At 38.7% G+C, this 18,029-nt stretch overlaps 1 protein-coding gene across 2 annotated transcripts in view; it reads left to right on the top strand.

Annotated features, from left to right (window-relative positions):
• The window catches only part of USP22 (ubiquitin specific peptidase 22), a 110,764-nt gene extending 93,253 nt beyond the window's left edge, over positions 1-17,511 (top strand). For both annotated transcript variants that reach the window (XM_059826247.1, XM_059826246.1), the window contains 7 exons: positions 4,021-4,126; positions 5,822-5,980; positions 8,168-8,294; positions 11,114-11,205; positions 12,708-12,770; positions 14,729-14,878; positions 16,743-17,511. In XM_059826247.1, the coding sequence (XP_059682230.1) occupies positions 4,021-4,126; positions 5,822-5,980; positions 8,168-8,294; positions 11,114-11,205; positions 12,708-12,770; positions 14,729-14,878; positions 16,743-16,785 (740 nt within the window). In that variant the 3' untranslated portion in view covers positions 16,786-17,511. The remainder of the gene's footprint in view (positions 1-4,020; positions 4,127-5,821; positions 5,981-8,167; positions 8,295-11,113; positions 11,206-12,707; positions 12,771-14,728; positions 14,879-16,742) is intronic.
• Positions 17,512-18,029: the final 518 nt, after the last annotated feature.

Here is an 18,029-nt window from a genome sequence, read left to right as displayed (position 1 = left end):
CTCACCACAAAAGCTTCCAAACGAGATTCAGAGCTTACTCTACATCAGGTATTAGCTTCTTCACCACAGTAATGCTATAAACAGCCTTGCTGTGTAGGTAATGGCCTCCTTTTTTGTACTAAAGTCTAACCATTCACCTGGACTTCTGCATGTATTGACTTTGATCTTTAAAATGCATGATAACTTTGATTTTCGGTCTCTGAATATGTTTGGATTATAGAAGATGCTCAAAATGATCAGACATAGATCTGTTGCTTCTTGCATGTTTTTTTAGACTCTTCTATGAAGAACAAGTACAAAGTATACCCCACTCTTCATGTGGGATCCTTCAGGAGTTCTAGGGCTCTTCATTTGTTAGAGGAATGTAAATAATGGGTATTTCTGCCTAGTGTGTAAAGCATTAGGTCAGTTTTTAGTCAACATGACAGATGCATCTTGATTATCAGTGCTCTGGAAGAAGTTCAGGGTTCTAATTCTGCAGACTCCCATGACAGTGAGGTTCCAATCATCCAAACACTTCGTAGTTTAGTAACTTTATCTCAGACGTATTCAAACTTGGAGAAACTTAGACCACAGATTCTTTGGGGGTTTTTTTTGTATGGAGCCAGACTGCAATTCAAAAGTTAATACTCAGCCCAGTGAAATCACTGGCTGTGTTTTGGGTTTTTTATTGCAAGAGCAACAACAATCAAGCAGCAGAGAGTGGCAGAGATGGGCATTTGTACACAAAGGTTTAAAAAGCAAGATGATAAACCTGAAGTAATCCTATATTTTTATCCCCAACTTTATTCAGCTAATGTTATTCAGTTGTCTAACAAAGAAAGAGTAATACTTTAAAGCTGATTATTCCTCATTTTTCTGGTTTTCATGGAGCATTTTGTATTAATCTTTAACAAGGACTGCTACAAAGCAAATTTGAAGCCTGGTGCTAGGTATCATGACAGAAAAAGAATGCTGTGCTGAGATTTGGGAGTAAAACACTACCCTGCTCTGTGAATTCTGCATGATATTCTTAGGAACTGATAAAGCATATGCTTGTGAAACATGTCATCTGCTGCGATCCATATAAATTTACGTGTATACTGCTTTGTCATAAAGAATAACAAGCACATGCTCAGAACACCGGGGGCCGAAGTAAAGCAGAAAAGTCAACATTAATGTCTTGTTTTGATAAATGCCCCTTTTAAAATCTGGCAATTTTAAAATTCCTTTTTCTCATTTAAAATGCATAATGGAAGTTGGAGGCAAAACGTCTTTATTTCAAAAACAAAAGCAATATTAAAAAGTAATCTACAGCTATTCTTACAGTTGTTATGTATGGTTTGCCTTTAGTAGTATATTATATGTATGTGTACTTAACAGAAGTTAATATGCTTAGTTATTGCACAGATGCGGTAGTAACTTCTGGTTTTTTAAGAAGAGTTGCATTTAATTTGAATCTAATCTTTTAAACTCAATTTTCTGCCATTCTCTTAATTACGTTAGTGTATACATTGATATATTTTCAAGTTTTCATTTTAGTCTTGTGCTGACCAATTTCTTACAAGAAGCTGCTGATTTTCCTAGTAGGAATTATGACCAGCTTTAAAAACAAAAATGTATGAAACTAAAACCCACTCTGTAAGACAGAAATGTTGAAGGGAACCTTAACTTGAGCACAACAATCTAGCAGCTTCTAGTTCTCAGCTGCATAATATACCTCCTCTCAGCATCTGTTCCATATTGACAAGTGTGAGTAGGTGGTAATCTTACTTTTTTTTTTTCCCCCCTCCTATCCAACCAAATGTCATGGGAAATAATGTTGAGTGGGTAATGCCCTTCTGTTTTGCTTGGAACAAGCTCACAGGAAATTCTTTTGAGACCCTCTTGTCACTGATCCTAATTGACTTGTGTAATTGAAAAGGGAGTATTCATTCTCTCGTAGGCGGAAGTGGCTGTCTATTAAAGGTGTCCGACAGGGATGTTACCTGTGGTCTAGTGAAAATCTCTAGACACTGTTTCTCTGCTTCTGCCCCCTTGAAACAAACCAGAGGGAGATAATGTTCCAAATAGTGAAATTACAGGGATGTGGCAGTTGCATGTTGTTTCTTTAAAAAGAAAAAGTGGGATTTTAAAAACAAGGATAAAAACCATTAAATTCTTTTTTGAAAATCCGTATGTAGTCTTTAAAAGTGATCTTTTTCTAAAGGTGAAGAATGTCTTGTACAGTCTCTATACTGTATAGCTTAGCATAATTGAGACCTTAAAAAGATCTTAAGTTCAGTAAGATTTCGCTGCAGTTCCCATCAAGAAATGCCTGAGACTGGGTCTGATAACCCCCAACTTGAACCTTGTACATTTGAAATCTAATTTTAGAGCATTTTGTTTAAGAGCCATTTTAAGGAAACAATATGCTTTTCTTGACAACTCAAACAAAAGTTTCTAAAGCAGGCAGCTGAGTGAGAGCTTTTCTGAGGCATTGAAGATCTAATTAACTGAAGTGGTCTGTTGCAGCTTAGTAGATATCACCTACGTCTGCTTTTCCACACTTGATATCAGGTGGAACCTTTGTCAGTTTACATAATATTTTCTAAGAAACTTCTAAAGCTTCACGGGGAGGGGGGGGAATACCTCATTCCTTTCTGCTGCAAGAAGACTCTAGCTAGAGCTTAGACAAAGGAAAAACGGTGGGGTTTTGCCTGTGGTTTTAATTTCTTCAGGTGTGGTTTTTTTACATGCTTGACTAGAAATTAATTATTTTGAGCAATAGCTCTGATTTGAGGAGTCAGCATCTCAGTATTTAATTTCTGAAACTGAAATACTTGCTAGTAAGTTAAAGATACTAGGAAATCTGGCGAAACTTGATTCTGTCTTAACAGTTTCTGTTTTAGGAGACTGGAAGACATCTTAAGATGTACTTTACAAAATAATTAGCTGGTGCTGTGAAATAGTTTGTATGTGTATCTCTGTTTACAAATCAAAACTAGTTGCATCTATCCTACCCAAGGAAACAAGCAGTACAGTCTTGGAAGTCAAAGAAAAAGTGTATCACTCCTAGTTCACCTATGGGGAATGGAAGGAGTAAGCTTTAAAGCTGAGAACTGTGCCAAGAAAGTTTTGGTTATTTAATGCTCTGGTTAGTCTAAGAAAACTGAATTGGCCTAATCTCAGCACTCAAATCATAAAAATGAAATGCCGTGCTCTTGAGACCTGCAACAACCATTTATAATGCCTAAAAGATGGGTATGCGTTCATTGTGCCCCTTGGGAACTTAGAGGATTGCCAAGTCTCTGAAGAAGCTGGAGGAAGACACAGCACTTATCTTCCCACTTCAGATAAGGACATCTTTCATTTTTTTCACTGGTGGAAACTTCAACGGAAGGTACATATTTTTGTTGAGAGGACAGGATACAGACAGCAGGCGGGAGGTTAATGAGTCTTAACAAACCTCCTCGCCTCATTCTACTCTCAGAAGTTGACTGGCATAGAATTAAAAAGTAGCGTCTGCTGATGTTTCTCTTCTGTGTTCATTTAGGAAAGTAATGTGCTATTGAATACTCTGCCTAAGCAGAAATTAGTGCTTCTGTGGTAAAGAGCTGGCCATTTATTTAAATACAAATGTTGCACAGTGGCCCTCTAAGTGAAGTTTAAATGGTCTTTTTCATGAACTGCCTTGGCAACTCCTTCATCTTAGGGACTGATCTTTATACCGGATAGTGCAAAGCAAATCTCTGTAAAGGGAGATAGGGCTATACTCTGAAAAAGGGGTTGACTGACAGCTGATACGGCTTAAAGCTTCACCTCTACAGGAGTTAACTGTATTTAGTCACCTTCTGATTATATTCTGTATTTTGCTAGAAGTTCTCTTTGTTTCCTTGTTTTTCTTTAATTCACAACATTTTCAGGGTTCCATATTGTCTATGTGAACTTGCAGTCTGTTTATAAATTTGTATTATAAAGAGTTACTGGAGGCACAGTCCAAGACAAACCACTGTTCCCTAGGAGGATTTTTGACTTCTGAGTTTGTTTGCATTCCTCTAGGTGATGATAATGGGAAGAAGGCCAACAACCCCAACCACTGTAACTGCATCATAGACCAAATCTTCACAGGTGGACTGCAGTCTGATGTTACCTGTCAAGTCTGCCAGTAAGTAATTTTTTTTCTGATTCTGCACTCTGATTTGAAGGTGTACACCCTTCAGTGCAACAGTGTATTGAGTCTTTTCTTTCTTGAATACCGATGAAATGCCATCAAAATTCCAGCAAGATAAGAACTGTTTAAATACAGCATCAGCTAAATGCAATCAATTACTAGTTAACTGTCATATATTAAGACTTACCAAAAAAGCTACCTGGAAAGTACTATAGGCTTATGGACATAAACTTCCTACTTGTCTGTAAAAGGTTGTTCTTTTCCAAGTTGATGAGGAAAAGACTTCCAAGATCTCTTTGGTTTTGGAAGTATGTAATTGCCACTACATTTGAAGAAAATTCTGATGTGCAACTGTATTTTCCTTCAGTTAGGAGTCTTACGTATCATCAGGAGAGGTTTCAAAGAGGCCGATACTAATGTAATCTCAGGTACCAGCAAGTGAATGTTTTACAAGAGTAAGGAAAAATGTATTTGTTTTTCTACTCTCTGTACTGCAGCAAGTTGACTTCTCTTTCAAGATGTTTGGTGTTGCCATAGTGTAGAAGTCAGAGTTCTTGTTTTTTGTTCTGACTTGCATTCTTTATAATTACGCACGCTGTCCTGCAGATGGACTGTTGTGCTGTGCTTGTTTGAATCTGCTTTTATTCTCAGTTTCCTGGAGAGATTGGCAGAAGGTTTACTGTAAGGAAAACGTATGAAATTTTGTTCGTTGCCTCGTAGAGCCACGGAATCCTTATGTGATAATAAAAAGCTTGATGTGTTACAACACAATATTAGCACTGATGAAACTTTAACAGAAGTTTTCTTTTGAAAATTGACAACTTGCACAAATGAAGCTGGAAAAAAAGAATACTGTAGGCTTAATGAGATTGCAGAGTCAAAGACGCTAGTTTTAAAGGAAGAGAGAACTCAAAAAGTAAGCATAATGAGTACAAACAGAAAATGCTTCCAAACTAGGAGCTTAGACCCCTGAAGTTCTGGACTTCTCTTAAAAATGTAAATGCTGTAGAAAAGATTTGAGTCAATACAAGTTAAAATTTTGAGAGGTTTTTTCCCATAGTCTACCTGTTGGCTTGTCTTCAACTGTCTTGTAGAGAAATCTGATCGAGAACATACACTACTTCTTGATGCATTTATTCTTTGGCCTCTCAAATTCCAAATGCTGTAAGAGATGCTAATAGGAACTGCAAAGCTTAATTCGGTGCACTACTGTATAGCAAAAGTATTTGGCTCTCTCTTTATCGAAGTAGCCTTAAGCACCGTCTTCCATGTCTTGACCAGAGAACCATGCTTCGAAGCTAGTTGGATTGCACGTAGCTATCATCACAGATGGTAGCTGGTTTATACTGGTCAGCAGTATGACCAGTACCTCTATCTCTGAGTAACCCTGCTTGTTCACTTTGAGTCACAGGGCTATGGTAAGTGAAAGAATGTATTAAATGCATATATTTTGCATTTAGTACATCAATACATTTTCTAAAACATACGGCTTTTAAATATTCAGAAAAACAGTCGGTTGTGGGAAAACACTCTGGAGCAACTATATTTTCTGTCATCTTTGAGTGCCCTCTAGGGGTGATGTAGATCCCATAGCTCTTAAAAGTAAGTATCTGGTGTGCACCCTGAAGTGAGAGAGACTGTTAATTTTACTTCCTTTAAACATGTATTAAACCGCTTTCTTTTTCGTAGTGGTGTTTCCACAACGATAGACCCATTTTGGGACATCAGTTTGGATTTGCCAGGCTCCTCCACCCCGTTCTGGCCACTGAGTCCGGGGAGTGATGGCAGTGTCGTTAATGGGGAAAGCCATGTATCGGGCACCACCACTCTCACAGACTGCTTGCGAAGGTATGAAATGAGTCAAATACAATTTTGGTGGGGCAAAAAGAATTTGGCTTCGTTCTGTTCTCCGGGGGGTACTGAACAATGGGAGTTAAGCGATGCTTTGTCACAGCATTATCCCCAAAGCATTTTTATCCATATTTTAGTTTTTTGCATAAGAGAAAGTGAGAAGGCAAGAGCAGCTCAGAGCAACAGTAAGCCTAACAATAAGCAATCAAAACCAGTTGCCATGCGATGCAAAAAGAAAACAAATTTTATATTGGCTGCTGCCAGGCAATGTGGTTTTAAATGATCGAAACCACTAGTGTCTGTCTCCATGTTCTTGGTTGCATCAGCTAAGCAAGCACATAAGAACAGTTCACAATGCATTTAATATTTGTCTAAATTATAACACCAAGTATGAATCTAATTTTGCTCTAAGCAGAGCTGAGGGTCAGCTACTGCCAGCTTAATTGCAGGGATAGCATTAAGAATTCAAGGAATGGAGCTTTCAAAAAGAAAAGATAATTTTGAGCAGGAAACTTAGGCATCTTGGAAACAGGTAACTGGAGAGAATATTATGGCTTCATATACAGTTAACTTGGATCTTTTAGCAGATCTGAAAGTCATTCTCTTGTGGCAAATGCAGATATTTGTCAAATATATTTGTCTGAGGAAGAGGTTACCTGTAGCCTGGGGCAAAGCTAATCCTCCCAAAATAAAAATTTGTAGCCTCTGACATCTGATTTCTAACCTTCTTGATATTTTTAAGATCAATAATTTTAAGAAAACAAGGGAATTAGTACAAATGAGAAATTGTGGATGCAGGAATGCATCAAGAGGCAAAACCAGTTGGATTTTGGTGATTTTCTTCAACATAGGGATTAGTAGAATCGGAGAGATGATGGTAGGGAAGGAAAAACATCCAGGTTCAAAGATACTCTCAAAGAGTATGGATTTTGGAAAGAAGTTGAAGTCTAATGGATAAAGAGGATGGGTCTAGGTTTCTACCCAAAAGTTAGCAAGCAGGTTGAATATTAGATTCAAACAAGGCAGGTGTATAACTTCATGTCAACCAGTGTGGCCATACAACTTGAAGTTGGCTTGAAGGAAGGATTGAGCAGGAGTATGACAAAAACCAGAAAGATGTAGGCACTCCTAGCCTTTTTACAGATTTAAGAGGGAAGAAAAAAAAAATCAAAAAAAATAAAACCAGAGAATGATGGTACATAGGCTAGGTGAAGGAAATCCTGTTAATCAAACAAGAGGAGAGACCAAGAGGCTGTGATAATAATTTAATGCTGGAGGCTGCATTGGCCATAAACAGAATGAAGCAAGGTAGGGTTAGTTACGAGGTGATACCATGTTGCCCTCACGTGCTTAGTCTGTGCATTAATGTAAAATGTTCAATTGTATTTCAAAATATTTCATCTCAAAAATCCTAGTTGAAAAGCAGGGAGATGATTTATTTGCCCCCTGGAAGTCTAAACTTGGAGGAAAAGACTTAGCAGTCCATCCTCCTAGCCTTTTCTGTGCTGACAGTTTCTGAAAAAGTGAGAGAGATTTTGCTTTAGTGTGTTGTGAGAACAGAGGCAGTATATTTTCTCTAAGCAGTTCCCTATTCTGTAATGGTCTCTTCCTATAGCTCCCTTGGGTAGTTCTGTCTGAAAACTTTGAAAGAGATTTTTTCTAGTTGTCAACACTTGGGTTTTCCTGGAAGATACCTATATTTTGAAAAGAACTTTGTGTTTACAGCCCTTTCCATCTCAGAGCTTTGATCCTAGCCCTGGAGGGTTACAAGCTAGAAGAGTGTCCTGCAGATGACATGCAGCTGAGCACATAAGTAGTGTCATCTTGATTCGGAACTTCCATATCAATTTTTTTGGTTTTGAAAACAAAAGATCTTTGCTTTCTGTATGAAAATTAGCTGTCCTATTGTAGGAGATGAACTAATGTTTAGCTCCATTCTCAGACACCAATGCATTTCAGTGCAGCGTTCCCAAGTAGAGCAATGATAAATGTCAGATTTGGATATCTGAACCATAACACTTTACATTATTACAGGTGTTGTTTTTTTTCAAAATGACACTTAAGCCATGAACTCTGTCTCTTGTGGTGCCAGTGACCCACAAGTAGAAGTAGAAGTGTGTTCAGCATGTGTGGAAAGTTGTCTAATAGTTTTGTGCATCCCTTTGCTTTTTAATATTTTTTCAGGTTTACAAGGCCAGAACATCTAGGAAGCAGTGCCAAAATCAAATGTAGTGGTTGCCATAGCTACCAGGAATCTACCAAACAACTCACTATGAAGAAGTTACCCATTGTGGCCTGTTTTCATCTCAAAGTAAGTTCACAGGGGGCAGACAGAGCAGAGGACATGTATTCCTCTCTGAGAGGATAAGCTAAATTCCTGAATATATCTTCTGGCTTCTACTGACTGATCTTTTATGATATAAGTTAATATACAGAAGAGCCTGCATGCCCAGCTAGATTTTCTATTGAGATAGTATTACGTTATCTATAATGTAGCTTTGCAGTATGTCTGTGAGAACCTAACTAATCAGACTCTAGAAACAAAATGGAAGGCTGGTACAATACCTGAACCAGCGTAGAAACCAATTGCCAGTAACAGTTACTCATCCTGCATGGTAGAATTTTTACCCTACACTTCTACTGGAAGAATGCCACAGAGAAACTCTGTGTTGAAGGAAAAAGCAAGAAAAAGTTATCAGTTGCCATGGAGAAGGCTTCCTGTATCTTCCCAACTGTGATGTAGTTTTCAACATTTCCAATCCAGATTATGTCAGATGCAATGATGGGAGATAATGTCGTAGTTGGTGCCCTCGAATAGTTTAGTCCTGTACAGCTTATGTCTTAAATATAAAGAGTATGACTGTGGTGCAAAATGGGCAGCTATCACAGAAGATGAAGGTCATTTTGTATCAAGAGGCAAAGGGTCCTTGAAAAGTGATGCCACAGGCCTTTGTAGAAGCAGCCACCATAGTAATTAAACTGCATCTTTGATCTGCTTGAGCTTTTCAGATGCAGACCTCTAAGGTCTTGAGTGTCTCCTGGGTCAGAATGACAAAGTCTTCTCATTGCTGGGCAGCAACTGATGATCACTGGCCTCAACTCTTACTATGACCAGTGTTTCAAGAAACTGCTTACCTGATGATGGTATTAATGTCACATAAGCTACATAAATAAAAACAGTATTTTACCTATGACCGTGGTGACCAGAAACAGATTTTAAAACAGCAGCCTGTATGCTGTGTACAAATGAAGGCTTGTATTGCTTCTCTTATCAATTGGAGAATGGTGAATTGAAAGAACGCATGCTCCAGCCTTTTGCTCCAGAGACTTCGTTCAGTTGTTCAATTCTTACGTGGTTTCTAGGCTTTGAACTTTGGTAAAACACCTGGGTAACTTTAATAGTGTTGGAATTACACCTTTATCTTGTAGCTGTCATGGTAAAGTGTGTGCTGAACTTTGCTGTAGCATGTTTTTCTGGTTTAATTTCCAGTAGCCTTCTAAGCTAGGTCAGTACGTTCATACTGGAAAAATCTAATAATCTGTGTAGCTATAGTGTCATGGTCTTACTGAGGAAGTGACAGACTGTATTCAAGAAATGATTGTAGTTTGGAATTGTTAAATTACATAGCAACTCCATATCCAGCATAGCAGCAATTTAAAATTTATTTTCAAAATCTGGCTTGTACAGAAGCTTGTTTATGCAACGCAGAGGTCTTGACATGAAAACAGAATGCCATAGGAAGGTCTGTATTCATGAGAAAAGACTGATTTCTGCTTTCTACTGGCAAAAGGTGTTACAGGTGGAAAGAATTCCCTCTTCTATAATTTACAGGCCTTTTCAGACTGGGACAATCATGCCTTCAGATGTTCACCCCCATATACCAGCTGTTCTTCAGTTCCATCTTGAGTATTAACCAAGATGGTATGCAATGCTATATGCCAAAGATATTAGCCTGACTGGAATAGATAGTAGCACAGTTCCTTTATTCTTCTTTGGCTGTTTGCATTCTTGCATGACTGACTCGAGCCAGTGCTTGGCTGGCTGCTTGGCTTTTGGGGGGAGTTTCGGGGGTGTTAGGCTCTTGTTTTTATTTTATTTTGATTTTTATTTTACTATTGCAGAGTAGTTGGCAAGATATACCTAGGTGATTCTGCTCTTTGGGCAAGGCAATGTGAATGTGCTCAACCCCTTTCCTACACTCAGTTCAGTATTTGTGTTATCCAGAATGAGTGAAGATTTATTTTTTTTGGAAAATAAATTACTTTTCCTAAGTGATTGTGTTGTCCTGTCCATGCAAAATGCAAATGTCATTTCATGTGTTAAAGAAAAAAAGAAACACAAGATAAGAATTACAGAAATCTCAGCTTTTCACGTCTGGATCTGTCGCTAGGGAATTGTTATGGCACCACAATTGGAAAATAATTAACTTGAAGTGTAAATAGAGCAGAATTTCTGAGAAATGGGGAGAGAAGCTCCCTTTAAATAGAAACTCATTCATCTCTTTCTGGTATTTGTTCCAGTTTTCGTTTAATGTTCATTCGAGAAGATGAGGAGAGGATGGTTGGTATTGCAGGCTCCTTTTGGCAGAGGGACAAGGCTTTTTTATTACCATATTCCATTTTTGCCTTAATTTGAATTGGTATTCCTGTGTAGGCTTGACTCCCGTCACTTGAGATGATTGGATGGGTGGATTAAGTGTGTGAACCTGATGGCAAGCTCTCATTGTCACCAGTTTTGTGTGCTAGTGTAGGCAGCAGCCATATACTTGAATAGTGCATAGCAAAAATGAACACTGGTTTGGGTAAAGGCTGTGTGTGCTCGCTCTGTTTAATATATTCTTAATGTCAGTTGGGAATAAGTTTGGATGTATAGAAATTAAGATAAACGATCTAACTAATACTGTATTTTCCCCCCACAAATGATGGTTTTATTTTCCTGGTAGAAATGTGTTAGCATCTACATGGGGGTTCCCAGCCCAGATAGCTGGTAGAAAAAATCTGGGGATGACCCTGGATACTGACTGCTAATATGCTTTCGTGTTACTGTTCCTAAGCTTAGGATATTTATAACAGACAGAAAACTTAGCATTTCTCTAAAGAAAAAAAAAACTTCTTCCACTTTGTCTCCAGCGGTTTGAACACTCAGCCAAACTGAGGCGAAAGATCACTACGTATGTCTCATTTCCGCTGGAGCTGGACATGACACCATTCATGGCTTCCAGGTGTGTACCAAGTTCAAAATCCCCCAAAGACCTGGACAGAACTGTTTATCAGTTCATACATGTGCATCATGAAACATGGAACATCCTTGAATCAAGGTTATAGAACAGTATGTATAATGATACTTCCGCTGTAAGCTTCTCCTTGAAATGTGCATATTTTCTAAACTATTTTTTAGATAAACTACTGAGTTTTGTGTGCCAGAAAAGGCTTTCTGTTTAAACATCAATTATTTTTTTTTTATTAATGTGTGTTATGTTTCTGGTTGCATGTTAAATTTATAGTCTCGGATCCATCGTGCCTTCAGATCTCTGCTTTGGTGCCATCACCTGAGTGCCCACCCACCAGTCATCTTGTGTAATTAGGCAGACTAGACAGAACCTAATGCCTAACCTAGTGTTTCTGAAGTTATAAAAATCCTTCCTTTTTATTCCTGCACACATGCAAATCTGGGCTTTTTGTTTTGTATCTTCAACTTCTGTTTAGAGAATGCTGCAAGAAGAAAAAACATACTCCAGATTAAAATAGGTATTTCTAACTGATATTTAAACAGAAACAGTAAGAATTCTCCCATCTCGCAGGTTTATGAAAGACATGACATTTATATAAATCTACTTTTATAAAAGGAATTTAATCAGCTCAGTTAACGAGTATTTGTCAGGTATTTCATTCAAATATACAAGAGGATATTCAGGTTTAATTTATATATGAAGCAATGCAGAAGGCCCCAAAACATGGCATCACTTAACACAGGGGCTCTATTTGATGCTAAAATTCTACTAGTAATTTCAAGCTTTGCCTGCCCCCCCCTGCTTCCCCTCACCCCCCCCAGAGAAAAGTAGATGCTTCTGCCAGGAGAGAAAAGAGAGCCCTGAAGCTGTGTAAAATAGTGTTATATTAAGAATATGTGGTTTATTCCAGTATATTCTGGAGATTTTGAGACTTCTGTGTTCCTCTGTGGTGAATTCTCCCTGGATAGAACAGGCTCTGCTGATGAAAGGTATCAAGCGTAATGGAATATAGATGGGATAATCAGCAGGCATAACTCAGTAATCTGAATTTCATCGGCTATGAAATCAACGGCATAATCCTATTGCTGCTGTCAAAACACAAAATGCATTTACAAGTCAGAGCCAGCATGATTGACCTATCACAGGATAAAGGGTTGATGTAATTAGATATTTTTCCAGGTTTAAAATACAAATCTTTTCTTAACGTGTTGTTAAGCTTTTTGGATAGGACATTTGACGTAAACAGATCTGTATTTGCAGCACGAAGCCTTGACCAGGAGGAGAAATGGCGTTTCTTATGTAGCATTGCTGTGAGAACAAATAAAGCATCTTTAGCATCCTAATCAGCAGCCCTTCTCTGCTGCTAAGCAGTGTTGTGCTTTTGAATAAGGACCTGGATTTGGCAAACAGGCTGTGTCATGTAAAACCTATTTCCTCGGTTTGGGAAGCCACTGCTTTAAGTGACTGGATTTTTGTGTGTGTGTGTGTTGCAGTAAAGAGAGCAGAATGAACGGGCAATACCAGCAGCCGACGGATAGTCTAAACAATGATAATAAGTAAGTGGTACATTCCATGACTCCTATTGTGAAAGGTAGTTGGCTTCTAGAAGGAGATATACAGTCTGCTGTATATCCTGCAGTGCGAAGTGCATTATCATATTTGACAGCACAGTAAGTCCGAACTGTTGCAAAACAAGCTTCATTCACTACAATTGCCTACCCTTTCATGGTTTTGTGGCAGCTGACTTTCAGATCTGAAGGTGATAACGCCAGCAATTGGTCTATGAGCAAAATTAAAAGCTAAGGTTACAGTATTAAAAGGGATGGACAGTATTAAAAGGGATGGGTGTTTCCTTTAAATAATCCTATTTCTATTGCAATAGCAAAGGGAGTTCCAGAGGACCGAAAGAAGGTTTAGAGAACACTGACAGTCAAAGTCCCAAGTAGATGACCCCAGCGATTCTAGGGTCTCTTGGTCAGGTATTGATTCCTGTCAGAATAAATGACAGCCTGATACGGGACTTGCTCAAGAACATAAAGGGAGTGTAATTGAAACCAGTATCCATAGCTTTATGGGAATAGAGATGGTCACACAAACCGTATCTTTTTTTTTAAAATAAGGTTACGAGTTGGGTTGCTATAGTCATGCGCTGATGTTGTGTATTTAAATTCTTCAAGGCACTTCATTTGGCACTAAAAGTTTCATGGAGAAACTGGAATCACGCAATAGCTAGATTTAAAAACCAGCTGACCGGGTCTTAGTGCAGTTGTCATACAAGCAGATACCAGGCAGGTGTTATGTGTGGTCCTATAGCGACTGATTCATTAGATGTATGGTGTTTAATAGTGTTAGCAAAGATCTGAAAGAAAACACAACTGATCACTGTTGAGGTTCGCACATGACTTAAGTTGGAGAAGTTGTTAACAATGAAGAGGACTAGGTAATGAGAGCAGAGGCATCTGGGCTGCTTAGTAAGCTGGATGCCAGTAAACAGCTGGGGCAATCTTAGAATCCTCCATCTAGGGCTAAAGAGCGGTGTCCATCCTGGGGCTAAAAGACTCCACTAGGAAGAGGGTGACTTTATACATCAGTGGCTCTGTAGACAGTCAACTGAATAGGTGCCTTGTTGCAGCACCACTGTGTCAAAAGAGCTCTGTGAATTTTGACCGTAAGTAGGACAATACCAAGTGAGATTAGAGAGATTATTTTACCATTGTGCAGCTGTGTTTGTATCCCAGTTTGAGGAGAACATTTTAAGAAAGAGTTAGAGTGGAGAACATTTGAAAAAGAGCTGCAAGTATATTTAAGACTGGAAGTAAAATCTTACCTTAGAACAAAAGAGCCAAGGACTTCAGTCTTCTCCTTTTTAAGAAGAGAAAAGGAAAAAAAGTTAGGAGCAACTTGATCAGTCTATCAGTATCTTTCTTTGAAACAGAGATATGCCTGCTTAGTTTTCAGGCTAGCAGGAAGTGCCCAGCAGCATCTGAAAGCTGGAAGTTGAGGCTGAATATATTCAGTATTTCAAAATAGGTACAGACTTTCCAGATTAAGAAAATTAATCAGTACATCAATTTGTCACTAGAAATATTTAAGATTAGCTATATTTAAGATTACCTCCTTCCCCGTACCTCAAATGCATTTTTCTGGTTCACTGGAGTAACTAATTCAGGGAAATAGAAGATCAGACTAGATAATCAGTGGTCCTCTTCTAAAATAGATCAATATTGATGCATTCCTGAAGAAAAATATTTGGGAGCCAGTATTGGTAAAGCTGACAGCTGTCATCAGACTGGAGTGTTGCAGTAATAGCAAGATAGAAAAAAAAAAATGTGGTTCTTTTTCCCTTGGCAAGGATGCTGTCTTCCCAGTTAATGTTAAGAGCAGGTGTATTATTGATGGATCAGATCCTTTACTATTGCTCTATGTGTTTATGAACACAAGCTTCTGCCTGTCTAAAATGTCAGTTGTTTTTCCCCTTTTGATCCACATATTCATTAACTCTTTTCTGTACCAGGTATTCCTTGTTTGCAGTAGTTAATCACCAGGGAACCTTGGAGAGTGGGCACTATACCAGCTTCATCCGGCAGCACAAGGACCAGTGGTTCAAGTGTGATGATGCCATTATCACCAAGGCTAGCATTAAGGATGTGCTAGACAGTGAAGGGTAAGTTGTGAACTGGAAAGGAAGAGAAACCTTGACCTTTGGGTTTTCCTTACTTTCAGTTAAAAGACCCTTTCATTATAAAGAAGACTTAATTTCTCTCTTTGAATATCTAATGTCTCTCTGTGTATGTATCCGTGCTTCAGAATGTTGCTTTATAATCCTAGATTTGTTGAAGGAAGAAGAGGGAAAGGACGAGGGACATCCGCTGACTCTGCAGTGTCTGTAACTGGTGCTCACGTCCCAACTCTTGCTAATGGAAGGGACGCTGAAAACCAAAGTGACATGATTGTCCAGTGTAGAAGCAGTATTTAGCTCCGTGACACAAGCCAATCTTTGTCTGCAGAACCTTTGGATTACTATGAGTGTAAAAGATTTGAAGAAAAGCCATTAAGAAAATATTGTGAACCAGAGTGGCAAGGCTATACGGGAGGCAGGTATAGAACATGAGCTGTTTCTTAGCTCGTGGCTTTAAATTGATTTCAGATTGACAATATGGTTTCAGATGTTTGCATTAGACAAGTGTTGGGAGTGCAGAGCAATAGTTTGCAAGGGAAGCATTTTGGTGTTCCTCATTTGAGGGAAGCATTGCGGACTGGTATATGGTTCAAGAATAAGGTAACTTAAAATCTGAAGTCTTCATTTTGCATTTTCAACTATGGGCCTTAGTACTGGAAAGATAAGCCTTTATTGTTCTTGTTTTAATTATTCCTGACATTTCCATGGATTGCTGCAGGCACAGATGATCAGTTTGTAATTTTTTTAAACAGATTTCCCCATTTTTTTCATTTTTTGAACTTCAACCAGGAAGTAAAAAAAAAAAATCTCTAATATCTGAATTTTAGTGTTAAATGATTTGACAAGGTAGCTTCTGCTTTGAGGTCAGCAGAAAAATGAGTTTGGTTTTTCTTCCATAACAAGTGTCTAGCTCTGGTCCTGAGATGGGGTATGTCTGTGGAAGAAACTGCCATAGGCAAGGCGGAGAGGATATGTGAAGCAACTGCTGCCCATCCGTCTCATTAAAGGCTGGTTTGAGCTCACCATTTTCCCTGGTTCAGATAAAAGCTGACATGAAGTAGATCTGCATTGTGTAAGGGAAACTCCATAGGGCGTGAGATGGAAAGATAATAATTGGATAGTCTCAAAAGTGCTTTGAAGCTTTGTAAGAGTGTCATGCAGTGACCCTGCCAATGTGTGGTGTGTAAAGAGTCCGTAGAGATGAGTCCGCTTCCCTCTGATATGTAACTGCTTGAGGGCTGGGCTCCGTTATGTAGCAGTACGCATAAAGTAATTAAGGACAGGAAGAATTTCATCCTATTAAAACACCAGATTTGAGTACAGATTGAGACATTAGATATTTGAATTGGATTTGATTGGGACACGTGAGTTTTTTCACCCACATGCCTGGTTCTTCGTTTTGCTTCTGTAACAGTAAACGGCAGACAGTTTGCAGTAATCTTAAGTGTCTGATGCTTTAGTAATGTGACTCTAAAGCAACAGTGACATCTTAAAGCACCTCAGTTGTATTTTGTGTCATGATAGTGTTAAATGGATGCTGCTTGTCTGGGCACCAACACAGTCCAATCTTCCGGAGCTTTCAGGTTCTAAATAGATTGTACAACAAGAGGGTTTGACTGTTTGATGTACAACTGTTCAGTTTCCTGAGTTGCTGGTAAAATTATTTCAGCTGGCTTCCCTCCTTCTCAGCCATGGTTACTGTAGGGAACTGGCATGTCCCTGGAATCGCTTCAAATTGAAAAGAAAAACAAAATTAATAGTCCTCATTTTTTATCATCGCATCAATGGAAATACTAATCTGCTCCGACACATAGCAGAAAGCTGAAGCTGTACCTCTACTTTCTTGCAGGTATTTGCTGTTCTATCACAAACAGTTCCTGGAATATGAATAGCCTTATCCAGCAGCTTGTCAGATATAAACAAGGAAGAAAATAAGCAAGCCTTCTGAATCGACACACAAACCTACCTGAAATGAAAAGACCCATTAAAAAACAACTAGCACTGAGCTGTAACAGGACCTACTTGACACTGACTCAAAGCCTGGCGGAGTAAGAAATGAACAATGTCCAACGTGTATGCAGTCCCGCAAGGACAGAAAGGGGGAAAAAAAGAGGCTACAGTCAGTCACTTAACAGAGGAAATATAAAACGAAAGGAATGCTCTGGGTGGGGGAAATGGGAGCAGAGGAGTCCGGGCACTGGTACATCTCCTATGTTCCTCCAAAATGTGTGTGGGAAGGCAAGGGGTTATACCCTCATCTCCATAAAGCATCTTCTCCATTTGGTGCTTCAGCTCCAACGACCAATCATATAACAGTTAAAATTAAAAATCCAAGCCCATTTTTTATGCATATGGGTCTGAAAGCAGTAGAGTGGAGGAGGAGGGGATGACACAACTAAAGGACTTTGCAAGTATCTTTTTATTTGTGAATTTTAGTTATTAAATAAATACAGTATGAAACTATTAGGCTCTTTTTTTTCAACAACCATAAAAGAAATCCTGGATTGTGGAACTGAAGCTACAGTACTAAGACAGGTTTTCAAGCATGCCTGCTTGCACAGGTAATGTTTAATGCCATCGGACTGCTCATCAAAAGCATCAGCACAGATTCTTTTCTGTTTGAGCCCTTTTTTGTTTTGTTTTCTATAAATAGCTATTTTCTTAATTTTTTTCCTTTTATTCCCTTTTTTCACGAGAATGAAATTCATAAATGCAACCATCAGTAAAAATGAATGAATTGGCGTGTTTATACTGTAAGAGTGGTCTTGGTTCTTTTTTTAAATATTGTGAATAAGTTTGAATTTCTCAAAATTGCTTGTTTTGTTGTTGCTGGTTTTGGTTTGTTTTTTCCCCTGCCGCCTTCCAAAGGCATATACATGACACTTGAAAGAACCTCAGTATTGAAAAATGTACCATCTGTTAGAAACAGTTGCTGCTGGGGGCAGCATTGAGCGATAGATCTGCTGCTATTGAGCACTTCTGCAGCGCACTTGGTTTTTAAGTAAACAACACATTTTCCTGGTATGTGCTAGGCTGGTATTGGTTCCTTGTATCCTCCCACATGGATTAACTCCTCACGTACTCTTCTCCTTGCAGAATCGCAGCCTCCGTATGGGTGTCCTTAGCTTGCAGCACT

This window comes from Gavia stellata, chromosome 18 (assembly GCF_030936135.1).
Source record: "Gavia stellata isolate bGavSte3 chromosome 18, bGavSte3.hap2, whole genome shotgun sequence".
NCBI lineage: Eukaryota > Metazoa > Chordata > Aves > Gaviiformes > Gaviidae > Gavia > Gavia stellata.
The sequence above is the reverse complement of the archived record's forward strand: the minus strand, read 5'-3'. Positions and strand labels throughout refer to the sequence as shown.